This window comes from Anser anser (genome assembly GCF_964211835.1).
Source record: "Anser anser genome assembly, chromosome: 3".
NCBI classification, from domain to species: Eukaryota; Metazoa; Chordata; class Aves; order Anseriformes; family Anatidae; genus Anser; species Anser anser.
Window position 1 is genome coordinate 93,404,281 of NC_139722.1, and position 14,027 is coordinate 93,418,307.

General features: G+C 41.9%; 1 protein-coding gene across 3 annotated transcripts in view; it reads right to left on the bottom strand.

Moving 5' to 3' along the window:
* The window catches only part of EPAS1 (endothelial PAS domain protein 1), a 129,344-nt gene that overhangs the window by 25,462 nt on the left and 89,855 nt on the right, over window positions 1-14,027 (bottom strand). For all 3 annotated transcript variants that reach the window (XM_083832110.1, XM_083832111.1, XM_083832112.1), the window contains 2 exons: window positions 11,370-11,560; window positions 100-251 (listed from right to left, as the gene is read on the bottom strand). In XM_083832110.1, the coding sequence (XP_083688236.1) occupies window positions 100-251; window positions 11,370-11,560 (343 nt within the window). The remainder of the gene's footprint in view (window positions 1-99; window positions 252-11,369; window positions 11,561-14,027) is intronic.

Sequence of the window (14,027 nt, forward strand, 5' to 3'; positions counted from 1 at the left end):
TTTTTGCAGTAACATACACCTGTTTTTCTGCCTTTAGGCATATGTCTAGTTTCTAGGAATTGTATTACAAACACAGGTAAGTGTTAGGGAACAAGTTACCTGGGTGAGACCCATGTATTTGTTGACATTCTCTGACAAAAAGATCATGTCTCCATCCTGTGTCACCACAGCAATAAATCCCTCCAAAGCTTTCAGGTACAAGTTGTCCATCTGCTGGTCTGCATCTAGTTCATTCTCATTGTCAGCACATACTGAGAAAAAAAAAAAACAACATCTAAAATCTTCGGCACCTTAGCCAGCCTTTTCAGCACAATCTCATCCAATAACAAGGCAACAAAATATTTTTCTCTTTGAATTTCCTTTCCGTAAATCCCTTCTGATGGAGTCTTTTTTTCGAAAAGAAAGCCATCTGGACAGCGTATAAAAGGGGTGTCCTTGTTAATGGAAAGGCAGGAGATATTTTTCTAAACCTTTTGACAAATGCAATAGATCCTCTATTGACCTTAATTGCTTTTCTGCAGTACATGTTCTCAGCACAATAACACTGGCAACACCCAGACATGAAGTGCAGGTTCTGGGTGCACATCGTTTTAGCCACATGCTACCTTTATATCTTCTAACAGGTGCCAAGTACAGGGCAAATCTTACAGAAGGTAAGCAAATTCATGCATTCCTAACAAACAGTCTTACAAAAGACATTTCTATCAGGACAGTTTTTCCAAGGAGTTCAAATTTTCCTATGAAGCATGCCTGTAGACCTCCCCACTCAGAATGGAGATAGCTGTTAACACTACTTTTAGCAGAAAAGGTAGAAAAACTCTCCCTTGAAGTCCTTTCAGGAGCACCTTTCATCTAATGAATCTCAAAATATCTGTGAAAAAGAGGTCCGTCCCATCAATACCTGCTTTTTTACCTGTAGGAGTCAGAACTCCCTACACACCAGTCCACCAACTCTGAAACACTCTGTTACCCATCTACCTTCCTCCTGACCCACAAAAAAAAATAATAAATAATAAAGCTTCAGATCCCGCAAACATCCCACATATTTGCCTATGCAGCGTTCACGAACCCAGTGCATCTTACCGTTTCCATGGAAGATACGTGGCTGTTGTGCTAACAGCTAGTTTGTTTGTTTGTTTTTGGTTACTCATTTTCCTGTTGCTTTTTTTTTTTTGCTGTAGAGATGGTTGATGGCACTGCTATGCCCTCAATGTGTGCGCTCCATCTCCTGAGATGGGATGCAATATGGAGGCATGGCCGCAGGCGGGAAGAGAGGGGAGACACTATTCTTCCTAACGCCTCCTCCACTTTATAGCAGGTTTAAGCCAACTCTGCCAAACTCCCAGCCATGTTCAGCCCCATGATCAAGAAGCCTGCAGGAGACTATTACATGACTCGTAGTACATGGAGTACATGGCTTGTATTGAAACATTTCTATGTAGGAGCATAGCCATTAATTTCTTGACATGTTTAGTGGGAAACTTCTGGTTGTTTTTTTTTTTTTAGAAAACTGTTTACAGTTATCACAGTCTGGCCTGTGTCCCTCAAACATGCTATGGTGAGCTTATCTTTACAGCTTTATCAGTTAGCCCGCACATTTGTGATCAGTCATTACAAATTTACCTAAGGGTAAGGCTCTGAATTTGGACAAAACCAAAACCTTCTTGTCTCAGAATAAAGGATAACAAACTGTTAATATACTGCCATAGATACAAGGCAATGGGTAAGTCCCATCTAGAACCACAGAATGGTTTGGGTTGGAAGGGACCTTAAAGCCCATCTGATTCCACCCCCCTGCCATGGGCAGGGACACCTCCCACCAGACCAGGCTGCCCAAAGCCCCATCCAGCCTGGCCCTGAACACCTCCAGGGATGGGGCATCCACAGCTTCCCTGGGCAGCCTGTGCCAGTGCCTCACCACCATCTGAGTAAAGAGTTTCTTTCGAATATCTAATCTAAACCTACCTGCTTTTATTTTAAAGCCATTCCCCCCTTGTCCTATCACTATACCCTGACAAAGAGTCCCTTCCCAGCTGTCCTGTAGGCCCGTTAGGTCCTAGAAGACTGCTATAAGGTCTCCCCGGAGCCTTCACTTCCCCAGGCAGGCAGCAAGACCGACGTGAGCCGAGGGGGCAGTGTCTCTGCTCCCTGGGGACATGGGAGTGCTCCAGGCTGGGCCCACCGCAGGGTTTTACTGGCCAGAGGCTCCAGCCCTCATTGCGTCAGCCTGACCTGCAAAAGCAGGGAGACTCAAACCAGTTTCTTGGAGAAGTTGCTTTTGTTTGTTGGTTTAATGTTCCATTTCAGCACACAGACACTTTTCTCCAGCGCACTTGAGAAAAGTATTTCCTTTTTCTTCTTTTCCACTCTGAAACAGCACATTCGTCTTTTCCTTCAATTTTCTAATGAAAATGTTCATTTCAGAAACAGTCTAGAAGCAAAAATCAGGTATTGCTTTGTAAAGCACATCATTAGAAGTTTTGTTTGTTTGTTTGTTTTAAATATAGAAGGAGCTGAGGCAAACTACCACGGCCTTTACTTTGAAGTGTTACAGAATTACTGTTAAAGGATGAGTCTGATCTATGTACCTCCTGCAACTGCATCCACTAATGCCTAAGGCTAGACCAGGAGCAAATGCAGAGGGATTGCAATGCAGAGCACACTCAGCCCGTTTGGAATAGAGGAGTGCTAACAAAAATGACACCAGCTGCTGCTTCTGCATCCTCCTGCTGCACCCCAGCACACCTCTCTGGCCCATCATCCATCGTGTAAGCACGGGAATGAACTGACCAGTCCCAGAGCCACTGGGAGAACTCAGTTCATCATCCTTTGCTTCTCAACGCAGTCGTTTGGTGTCAGGGAAGAGAAGACGCTGGGGATTGCCAGCACAGGCTGGGGATGCACCATTTTGTGTGCCTGCACTGCAATTTTAACTACACAGGCAGGGGCCAATTCCTCCTCAGTACAAAGCAACTGATTTCAGGAAATTACATCAGGGTTAGTGTTTAAAATACAGAAACTACACAATAATATATTTGAATGGTATGCACTTTGACCATAATGACATTTAGGAGGGGGGAAAAAAAAAAAAGGTAAGTGACCATCTGCTCCCAAGCTTGTTTCTGCTGTGTAAAGAATGTCAAGGGTCTTTTTTTTTTTTTCTTTTTTTTTTTTTAACTTTTCCGGAAGCAAACAAATGGTTTATTCAGCAGGGATCATGGCTATAGCCCAAGACAATCAGCCAAGTGTGGGTTCAGAGAAAAAACTGACTTTTCAGCTCTAACCCCAGACCCTCCTTTCCAATTTTTTTTCCAGCTCATTAAGTTTGCATTAACAAAACATCACCATTCAAAGGCAGGAAGGCTATTCAAAGCATTTGTATTCTTAAATGCCTCCAACAGTGAAAGACAAACACTTTACTTGTATTATCAGATGATTAAGTTTGCTTTTCCATGTATATAAATTATATTACTTGTACAAACACACAGAGAGGACATAGGATCACTCACATCAGGGCTGCAGGTTCAAACCCGTAACATCCTAGTCCAGCAAAGCACTTAAAGACATAGTCAGCTTTAAAGCACGTGCTTACAGGGATTTGCTGGATCAGAGTTTAATGTTATTATTAAAATTACCTTCATCCAGCTGGAGGCATCTGTGATGTGGACTGGGAGGAGGGAGGGGAGAGGGTTTGTGATGCTGTGCCCCCCCCTCATATAACCTGAAAGCTCCCCCAGTGCGTTTCGAACCCCGCTGCATCCCTCCCTCCCTGCTCAGCAGCCGGCTGCAGCAGGCAAGGGGAGCTCGCAGCTCCTGGCAGTACTGGAAACGCTCGCGTTTCCAGGATGGATCACCTGAACTGAGGAAACTGGGGGCACCAGCAGGCTCATGAAGATGGGTGACAAGTACATCCAGGGACCGTGGAGGGGAAAACGCAGCCAGGTGTGCTGCTGTGCTGCTCCTGCCACCGTCTCCTTGCCAGCCCCACCGGCGTCCCCAGAGGAAGCCCAGGGACAGGGAGATGGCCCGGAGGTGCAGTCCCAGGAGGTGGGACCTGTGCTAAACCCCTGAACTGTGCTAGCTGAGCTGGCTGAAGATCCCTCATCTGCAGCAAAGAAATGTGCTGGGGGGCATCACTGTGGTGCCCCAGTAGGCCCTGTATCGGGTAGATTAGCAGAATAATTATATTAATAAAAATCCCTCATATAAAATCCCTACAGTTTAGTGACAGCGTTACAGCTTGTTCCCCTTTTCCTGTGAAAATCGCGATTAATACACAGAGGGCATATACACACATTAGGAGATTGATACATTGGAAGCAATTCAGTTACTGCCACTAGCAAGAATCTGGTTTTCTTTAGAATGAATCTATCTTGCAGCAGAAAAACAAATAAAGCCATTGCTACTGCAAGCTGCTCCCAGAAATCCCTGATGTCTTCCACTTTGCTTTAAATTTTCTTCATTAATTTACCTCAAGGCTGGACTGGAGCATTAGCACAAGAAATTCCAGCTTCAGATGGAAAGCATTTGAGAAAGCTGGGACCGAATGCAAGTAGGTTAGCACGGGGTTAGCACGGGGAAGGGGGGCCAGAACTTCAGCCTCTGGTTTCCAGTAGGCCTGAGGTCGCTATCTGGGTAGCAGCATCCCCTGTAGACTTGCCAGCCTTTTCCAGGTTTTGAAGGAAGGTAACTGTGGATTCAATTTATTGTGATTTTTAGGCAGAAATTGTATTGTCATCATTGCTGTTTAAACTAGCTGTTAAATAAATTTTGAAATAAGGATGCGCTTCTTGTTTTGTTTGTTTGTTTTCCTGCGACTTTTTCCAATCCCCTCTAATACAGAAGCATCTCAATTCAGGCACCATAACAATACAGAAAGGAGAGAGGACTGCAAATATTCCAGTTTAACTCTAAAAATTAATAGCGCATTCAGCAGAATGAAGTATTGCAATATAATTGTTCATATTATGGTTCCATTTATGGACCCCAGCCAAGACTGTTCTCATGCAGCACTAGGAAGCCTGTAAAGGAGGGAGAATCCCTATCTGGTTGACACGGGAAGATCTTGAAATAACTCAGAGAGCCGCAGAGAAGTGAAGCAGCAACTGTCAGAGCTACAGCAGAGCCAGGAACAGAGTCACGGTGTCCCGAGCCCCCATCTGATGCGTCACCCACTGTTCGCATTGCCCCAAGGCAGTATTCCTCAGTCCGTATCGAATTTTGATATGGTATTTTTTCACTCTGCTTCTCAGTCTGTAACAAATACTGAAATGTATTTTTAATCAGCTCTGTTTTGAAAAAAATTCTGACGACCAGAGTAGAATGTGTTCATCAACAAGAAACTTTGAACTGCAATGGCAAATGCCTATTGCAGTGTTTATGATAACCTTTTATGCTAAAAATAGCTCGTGTAAACAAGCTTTGATTAATTCCCACTGTCAGGATGTGCACTGTTCCCAAGTTTAAGAACACTTTTTCCGTAGATGCTTGCTCATTTCCTTCGGTCCAACCTCTTGGAACAAGTCTGAGGGCTCAAAACCCAAGCTCTCCTTGCAAGAAATAACTGCTCAGATATAAACAGACTCCTAGCAAACAGCCTCTGCTCCTTTCAGCAGCTTTGATCTGATGCAAAGGTGCCTTTCTTGTCAGTTCAGAGGTACAAAGTGTAAAAAAGGCTCTTACTAGGAGTCACATCATCACCTTCACACAATTTTCAAGGCTTTGTTTCTTACCCTGGATCCTACAAGTACCAAAAAACCGGTTGTATATTGTACATAATAGGCACAAGGCTATAGCTGCAACTCCTTCACAGGGTGGTAAAAACTGCCTGGTGCTGCTAAGCGGAAGTTAGGGAAGATCTAAAAGCAGCTCTATCCTGCATCAGAAAGAGCAGCTTTGAGACAGACTCAGCTTTTCCCAGTTTCTTGTTTCACATCAAAAGAAAGCAACTATTTTTTTATTTTTATTTTTTTCTGTCATGACAGGACACCACATCCTGTTCAAAGGGATATTTTCAATATGCCCAATAAAAGCTTTCAGTTTAGATACATCAAGACAAACCTGCTCTTAAACTCGAAGCTTCCTGAAGGGCTCTTATCTCAAAGTGCACAAGCAACCTCGATAAAGAAAACACTTATGTTATTGTTGCTTTGCAACTTTATTGCAGAGTTTGTATCTAGCCAAATCATTGAGATACTGCTCTGAGGAAGGTGTTGGAGTCGTGCAGCAATGGGTGTTGAGTGGCAGGACGCAGCATCCCATCAGATCGGGCTTTCTGAGCTCACCTTCCCAGAAACGGGATGCCACTTCAGGCAGCCGAAGCACTCGGTACCCAGCTCCACTCACTCCTAGCAGCACGGCTGGCACAGAACCACTTTTCCAATGTAATAAAAGCAAACAAGTAGACAAGCTATTTTTAAAGCACTGTTTTATGCCACAATGGTCTGAGATTAGATGCAGCTTGTCCAGACGTTCAAAAACAATGCCCACATCAGTTCTCCCTGCAGTTTGCGCACTCCCTTAAAAGCGCAGAGAAAAGCTATTTTTTCCCTTCTGCTCCCCGCTGGCTTTCCGGCTCTGTTGTCTCCCTCCCTTGAAACAACTTCACACTGGCTTCCTTGTGGCCTCCCTTCTCCCAAACAACTTCCCGTCTGCTTCCCTGTTCCCTCCCCATTTCTCCTGCCGCCTGCCGGCACGGGAGTGACTCCCATCCAGTTTCCTTTGCTGGACTCTCCACGCCGAAAAGACACCCGGGTGACCATGCAATTAGCGTGGGATTGAAGAAAGCTGATAAAGTCGTGTTCGCCTGATTAGCCTAACTGAAAGGTCTGCAGCCCTGGCTACACAGACCCTCGCTGGTGCCAAGGAGTTCTGGTTCCAGTAATGCTTTTATCGCGAGCGTGGTCCGAACACTTGAAATTATTGGCACCCCATAGAGGCTTCCTAAAGTGGATTCTCTTCCTAATATTCAGACAGTATTGTACTTTAGCAAAGACAGATATTTTATTTTTGCCACCTATTAATACTCAAAAAAATTAGCTACACTAGAGAACAGGAGAGAAATACCGGTATCAGTCTTTCTGACTACGCTAAAGGACATAAGGCCCTATATCCACAAGCTCTGACACTGGTAAGCATCCACCAGACTATTTTCAGAAGCAACTTCCTGGGATCAAAATCTTTACTTTTAATGAACAAACATCTATTCTAAATTTATCCCAAAGATGTTAACGTAGCAATGGCAAAATGTATTATGCCAACAGAATTAGAAGACATCTTGAAAAATATTTAAGAGGTCATAATTAAATGATATTTCTACTAACATTCCAATTATACCGCGTACTGTTGTGTGCACAACATGGAAACAGTATTATAAAGCCATTGTTTCAGTTTGCTTCCTGTGATACTAATCTCAATCAGGCCGTCAGACGAACAGCCTGCATTTCTAAATGTTAAAGGCTTCCTCTCCAACATTCCCACACAGAATTGCCTACTGTGAAAATCAAAGGGAAATGTGTTACTAAGTAAAGAAGCAACTTTTATAAAGCAAAGCCTGGTATTTTTTACCCTTTTGAACTCTGAGATATACAACCAGCTATTTCCTATTATGATAGGATACAAGGGCCAAGCCGGGACCCCGCCATGCCTGCAGGAGCGCGCCCTGCAGCCCAGGCACTGGGGCTCCCAGAGGCGCGTCGCGGGCGAGCTCTCGGTGCCGGCTCAGGCTCTGGGCTCTGCCATTCACCTGCTGGAAGAATATAGGCATAGATCTCTCGAGGGCTCGGCTTCCCGACTGATAAATAATAGTTATGCAGACACAGCTAGTGAAAGAGCCCGAGTTACACAAGCGAAAAGCCCTATTCCGAGCCAGGGAATAGCACGATGGGGCATTAGAGGCACGATGCCAAGGGCCGGAGGCTGGCACGCTGCCTGAGGCCATCTCTGAAATCCCATCTGGAGCGTGGGCTTGCAGAGAGACGAGGATGCAGCTCTGGGAAGGCCCTCGCTCACTTCGTTCCCAGCAAAACTGCCGTGAAATGAGGAGATGAGTCCTCATGTGAGGATCATGCCCACAAACAGCAGTATAAAATAAAATCTGTTGTGCCAGGAGGTTTTGATAGAATTAATAATAAATAGCAAAAATGCTAATCAAGCTCTCCTTTTTTTCTCTGCTAAATTTTGAAGTATTTTTCAAGCCGCACTACAGGCTTATTTTAGTGACATTGTATATATATAAATGCAGTAAATGTTATTTTAATGTCCTAATTAATGACTGAACACATACTCCCACTTAACTCCAGTTTACACTAAACGTCTAGCCCAAATAATCAAAACTTTTTCCATGAAGACAACATAAAGCAAGGAGGATGTCTGCAGGCTGGGGGAGACGTTTGTCTCTCATGCATGCTCCTCAAGTTCTCCACCTCCCCATTTCCCTGTTCACCTGCCAGAGAAAACAGGAAGCCCCATGCTCCCCATCACTGGGGTTAGGCTCCTCAGAGGCAACGCAGAGCTAACAGCCAAATTCCAATCTGCTAAGCGTGCCTCGGAAAAAGGGGCAGCTTGGCATGGGGTTCAAAAGGGGTCTAGAGCAAAACAAGAGCAGGGGATGGACAGGCACGCACAAGCCACTTCCATTTTGCTCCATGCTCTTGTCAAAACGTGATAAGCAGCAAACCTCTTCATACAGGAGCCAAAAACTGTATCAAAACCCTGTAGCTTTTAATTAAATCAGAGAGCCTTCTCGTGAAAGCCAGTATCCTTAGGAAGACTGACGTTACTCGGCAGCCTACAATCAAAGACTTTGATTCTGCTCCCACAGGAATGGATCAGAAGAACAGCACCCCTCAAACATCAGCTGCATTAAGTAACTATTGTGCAACAACAGTGTTAATCAGCCCTGAAAGGCAGCAGTTTTTCAACAAAGCTCACCTGCCAGAAGCCTGCTTAGAAATGTCTATATTCAATTTTCCAGTCGTGTCTCCTGAGGGGAAGAAACAGTTCTCAAACTGATAGAAATTTACTTTGGCTAGACTAGCATCATGCATCTGCAAATCTCAGGAATCTTAGCAAGTGTACACTGTAGGACAATCAAACGAGCAAGAAATAATACTCTGAAGTCATTATTCCGATAGCGATAAAGAAAGCTCTCTTATGCCACTGTATTCCAAAGCCTGATAAATTTTATCTTTCAAATATTCAGGGCTAAACAAATTTTCAGCCTTCTTGTTTAGCTTGGCTAATTTAAATGTTAGCTATACCCAGAGGAATATAAGTAGCAGATGAGGCCTTTACAAGCAACCAGTGGTTTTCTGGCTTGAGTTCTTTCATTTCCATGTGTTCCCCATGTCAGAAAATAATACCAACTCTTCGAGGAAAGCAGCCCCTTAAGCCCAATTCCTCATAATAGAAGCACTAAAGATTCTGAAATTCAGATCTACATCTTAGGGACAAACCTGCATTTGACTAACAACACAAATTTTAATGAGAGGGCTTAAATCAAACTGATATTGTAACTGGGGAAGCAGATCAGATTTAAGGCGAAGTAAATAACTAACTTAGAAGAAGCTTTGAATATTATTGAAACACAGCCTGTCATAACTAACATTTCACTGCCAGATTGCTTTCGAACTGCTGGGTCATGATGATACCTCAAGAAAACGTAAATCAGCTACATGAATCACATTGTTTTTCAAACACTGTCACAGAAAAAAACAGAAACGTAAGCAAATGTATAAATACTAAATAAATATATGTAGTTGTCATCACTATCAATTGATACGAGCTGAAGTCTTGACACTACAGAAGCACTAAAACAAATATTTTATCTGTAGAATTTTTTCCTTGTCAAGAAATGTAAGTGTATTTGAAAAGTTCACTTTAAACTGAGCAGTTTCCAGGTCAGCAAATATCTTTTTCTCATGATGACAGCATCAAACTATTTCATTTCAGCTTTCACAGACACAAACATTATTTATATTATCTGTTACAGTCCTGCAGAATTTTGCTTTTCCTATTCTGTGCCAGTCTCTAGCTCATCTAATATAAATATTTGTAAAGCTTAAGCTGTGTTTTTATGAGAAAGCTACTAACAAATTGGCTCGCTGGACAGCATTTTTAAGAACATTTACCTATTTTATGCAACTTCAAGCATTAATTGCATGAAGAAATCAGAGATGATTTCCAAATGCTGTTCAGCAAATAAAGTTTTCTTCTTACAGAAGTAAACATTAATATCAGATTCTATAAGCTAAGATTAAAAAAAAAAAGTATAAAACACAACATACATTTCATAAAATAGACTTCGCAGAGCCCAGAAAAGCTACAAAAATTATAGACATAGAACTGAGTTTGTCATATCTTTGAGACTAATAACAACAAACCAACAGCATACTTTTCCAGAGAATTAGATACTTCCTAATGGCATTTATTAAAGCAGTTGTTATGGTATGACTCAACTTCTCTAAAGAGAGGAAGTGCAATCGTGACCTTATTGGGATTTCTGCCATTAATGAAGGAAAAGATGAAATTTTGGCTTTACCTTTCACAAATAATACAGGATTTCTTTTTTAACATATTCTTGGCACACAGAAGTCACTGTGTGAAAGTTCCCCCAGAAAAAAACAGTTGTTTTCATTGATATTAAAGGCTACTCAAACTATAGATTTCTATCAAAGTGATTATGCAAACATGGGGGTAAAATAAGAACATTGTTCATTTTATTGGTTTTAATAGGCTATGAAAATGACGCTGGTTCACATTTAATACTACTCCAAAATAATTAAGATTGATTAAATAGAATCCATTCATGTCAAGTATTTAAAAGTTGTTCGCTTTAGCTATCTCACTCTACAGTGTATTGGACAACCTACTACATATTACCAGTGTATAGCACAATCAGGCCTCTAAAATGAAGTATTGGACCTTCAGAACTTCCAAGCTGCCTTTTGAATGCACTGGCACACACATGCTTGCCGTGACCAATCCAGATTTACTTGTTTCAGCATAGAGGCTTATAAGGTGTATGTCTGAATTCTGATTTAACTCCTAAAAGCTCAAAACCTCGTTACTGAGTTTAATAAAACATATCTGATAGTTTTTATAGTTCTTTTTTTCAAAGATGCAGAACTGCATCAGTTGTTAGTTTGGTAATGAAGATCTTATATGACCAGATTCACTCACATTTCCTATCCCAATTCAAATATACGTAATTCTGATGGAAAAAAACCCAACAACTCTATTTGTATTCTCACAACACAAGGACTTGCGTCCTGTTCTCACTTTAAGACCTTGTGTTCAGAGATGACCACGCACTTTTTCACCAAGCTGATACCAACCAGCATTGACAACTTCTTTTAGCCAGATGTTACCTGAAGACAGAAGCTTGTGAGTGCGTAGGAAACTGATTGCCAGGCGCATTACGGATGCCTTGTCCAGGTGGGAACTGACACTGTGGGGAAGGGGCAGCTCGTGGGCCAGTTCATAGAAAACCTCGGTCTCTTTGCTTCTTCTGCATCTTGCTGCATCTCTTGATTTCTCCTTCCTCCGTTCTGAACTGCTCCTGGCAGGTAAAGGAGAGAAAGGAAAAAGCATTTCTTGAAATGCAATTCACGACTTAAGAGAGGCATTTAGAAGAGTAAGTCTCAACAGTGATGAATCCGTTCTGTCAACTGATTTAAACTTGATGAGAAGCTAATATCTATTTGCTCCTTTAAAAATAGGAATTAGGAGGGAACTGCTGCAACGGGAAAATCAGCCTTTGGACCCCCTGAGTCCTTGTTGAATGTGACAGGTACAAGATCTGTCTTAGGTCAGAGATTCAAAACAAAATAGCAAACTATTATTCCTGGGATTCAGGAAATGTTAAAAATTGTAAATCTAAATTTGTTTTGTTCAGTCTGTATTTATTTACTTGAAAAATACTCCAGGACAAGATGACAATCAATTTTAAAGTTGGAGAAATGGCAGAGTGTGTGGCTGTGTCATTGATAAAATGAGTTGCAATTGCTGTTCCCTGCATTAAAGTAAAGGTAATAATAGGGTATCCAATTGTGCTTGTATATACAGCTGTCTCAGCCCTTAGCAGTACTCTGAAAAACCAACTTTCCTCAACCATGAATAATATAAAACGGGAAAGAAAATACTACTGCATGCAAGAAACCTCTCCTTAGTAAAAGCTATTCTAATGAAATCACCCTCTCTCCATTGTCCATGAGAACGGGCTTCTTCTTGAGAAATAACAAGACCAACAAAGTCAGCCTCCCTCAAACTCCACAGAGAACAGAAGAGCAGGAAATAACAAAGGGGAAGACATTTTATGAAGCAAGTATGCAAAACTAAGCCACCAAGGGATACAAAGCTAAATTTAACGTGTGAGAAACACAAAGGCTACATTTATTATGGATTTGGGATAGGTTAGTTTAAGAGCAAACTCCACTGACTAGTGTTTCGTAAAGTACGATTCTTATTTCAGAGCACGAAGAGCCTGTGCTTAAATACTACCATTTCAAACCCAGGTAGCTCTGCTGATATTACAAGTTTCCTTCGCTTGCGTGAGTCGATGTTTCACACCTCAGTCACTTCAATACATAATGGATTTATTTTCTAGCAGACTCCTGTAACACTGTATCAGTGCAAATATCACAGCTTGGATGAGCACAGGCTGGGGAAAAGATCAACCACACTGTTTCTGCTGATGCACATTCATTTCCAGAATCACCACTGGCGGCTCCCCACTTGACAGGGCTTCTAAATAAAAAGCCTATCATAACCTGCTATTTCCAATGTTAGTATAAAGTAATGAGTCTATAAAGTTTAAAAAAAAATAATCCCCATCACACTAGGATATTTAACTATATTCTTTCATGTGAAGAAGATGAAGAAAACAAACAATGTGACATATTAACCACAACACTTAATCCTAGACGCTATTTAAATCATGGCTGGTACAATGTAACACTGCATAAAACAGAAAAAGAACTTTAATACATACTAACGTATTTTAGAGAAGAAGACCATTTCTAGAAGAGCTAGACTGACTACAGAAGTTTCTAGCATGGAAACCTCATGTCGCTTAAAAAATGTATAAGAAAGTAAAATAGCCAGGGTACATGTTAAATGCTAAGACCAAAGGAACAGCAAGGTGTTTGTTGGGGCGCACGCAAGGGTGGGCATTCAACAGCATCTTCCAAAGCAGGAATTTGCTTGCAGCACATCAGCAGGGCTCCCATGCTGCAGAACAGTTGAAGCTGGGCATAGGCTTGGGGATCAGATAGGTGGGACGGCAGGTGCTCACTAGTGGGTGTGCTAACAGAGCACAGGGCCTAATAAATGCTTACGATATCTTCTCAAGATCCATGATCAGCCTTTGGCAAACCTCTTTCACAATTATTTTGCTCCAGGTGAATATTTTCTAACATGGTATCTGATAGAGGAGGTATGCACAGGATGAGACTAACACACATTTCAGTATACAACAGCAGGATCCAACTTTGGTAACGACTTCAGTGGCATCACTGGAGTGAGCACCAACCCATCCAAGTCTGAATATAAAGCATCAGATATTTACAAGGTAACACTAACTCCTTACTTTTCTCTTTGTCAAGTAGGAGTCAGATTGTATGCACATTAAAAAACAAACAAACAAAACCAACCACAACCAAAACAAAAACAACTTCATACACAGACGTCCTTCAAGGTACTACAGAAAATGCTTTATGTCATCCTGGGGCAGATGCAGGGAATGGGAGTACCAGGTAAATTACTTACACTTTCAGAGATACTTCCTTCTCTCTAAATAAAAATGCATCTACGCTGTGCCTATAAGGATTCCAGTCTGGGAAAAATTCTTCCCAGTTTCTAATTCTGCCATTGAAATAAAAGGTTAGAAACAAAGCAAAATCAAAAAAAAGCAAGCTACACAGCAATATTTATGAGAATTTCCAATTGCAGCTTGGAAAATCTAACTTGAACCACAAACGCTCGAGCTCTGCTCTAAGTCTAGAGCCTGCAATTTTCACATTTGAACC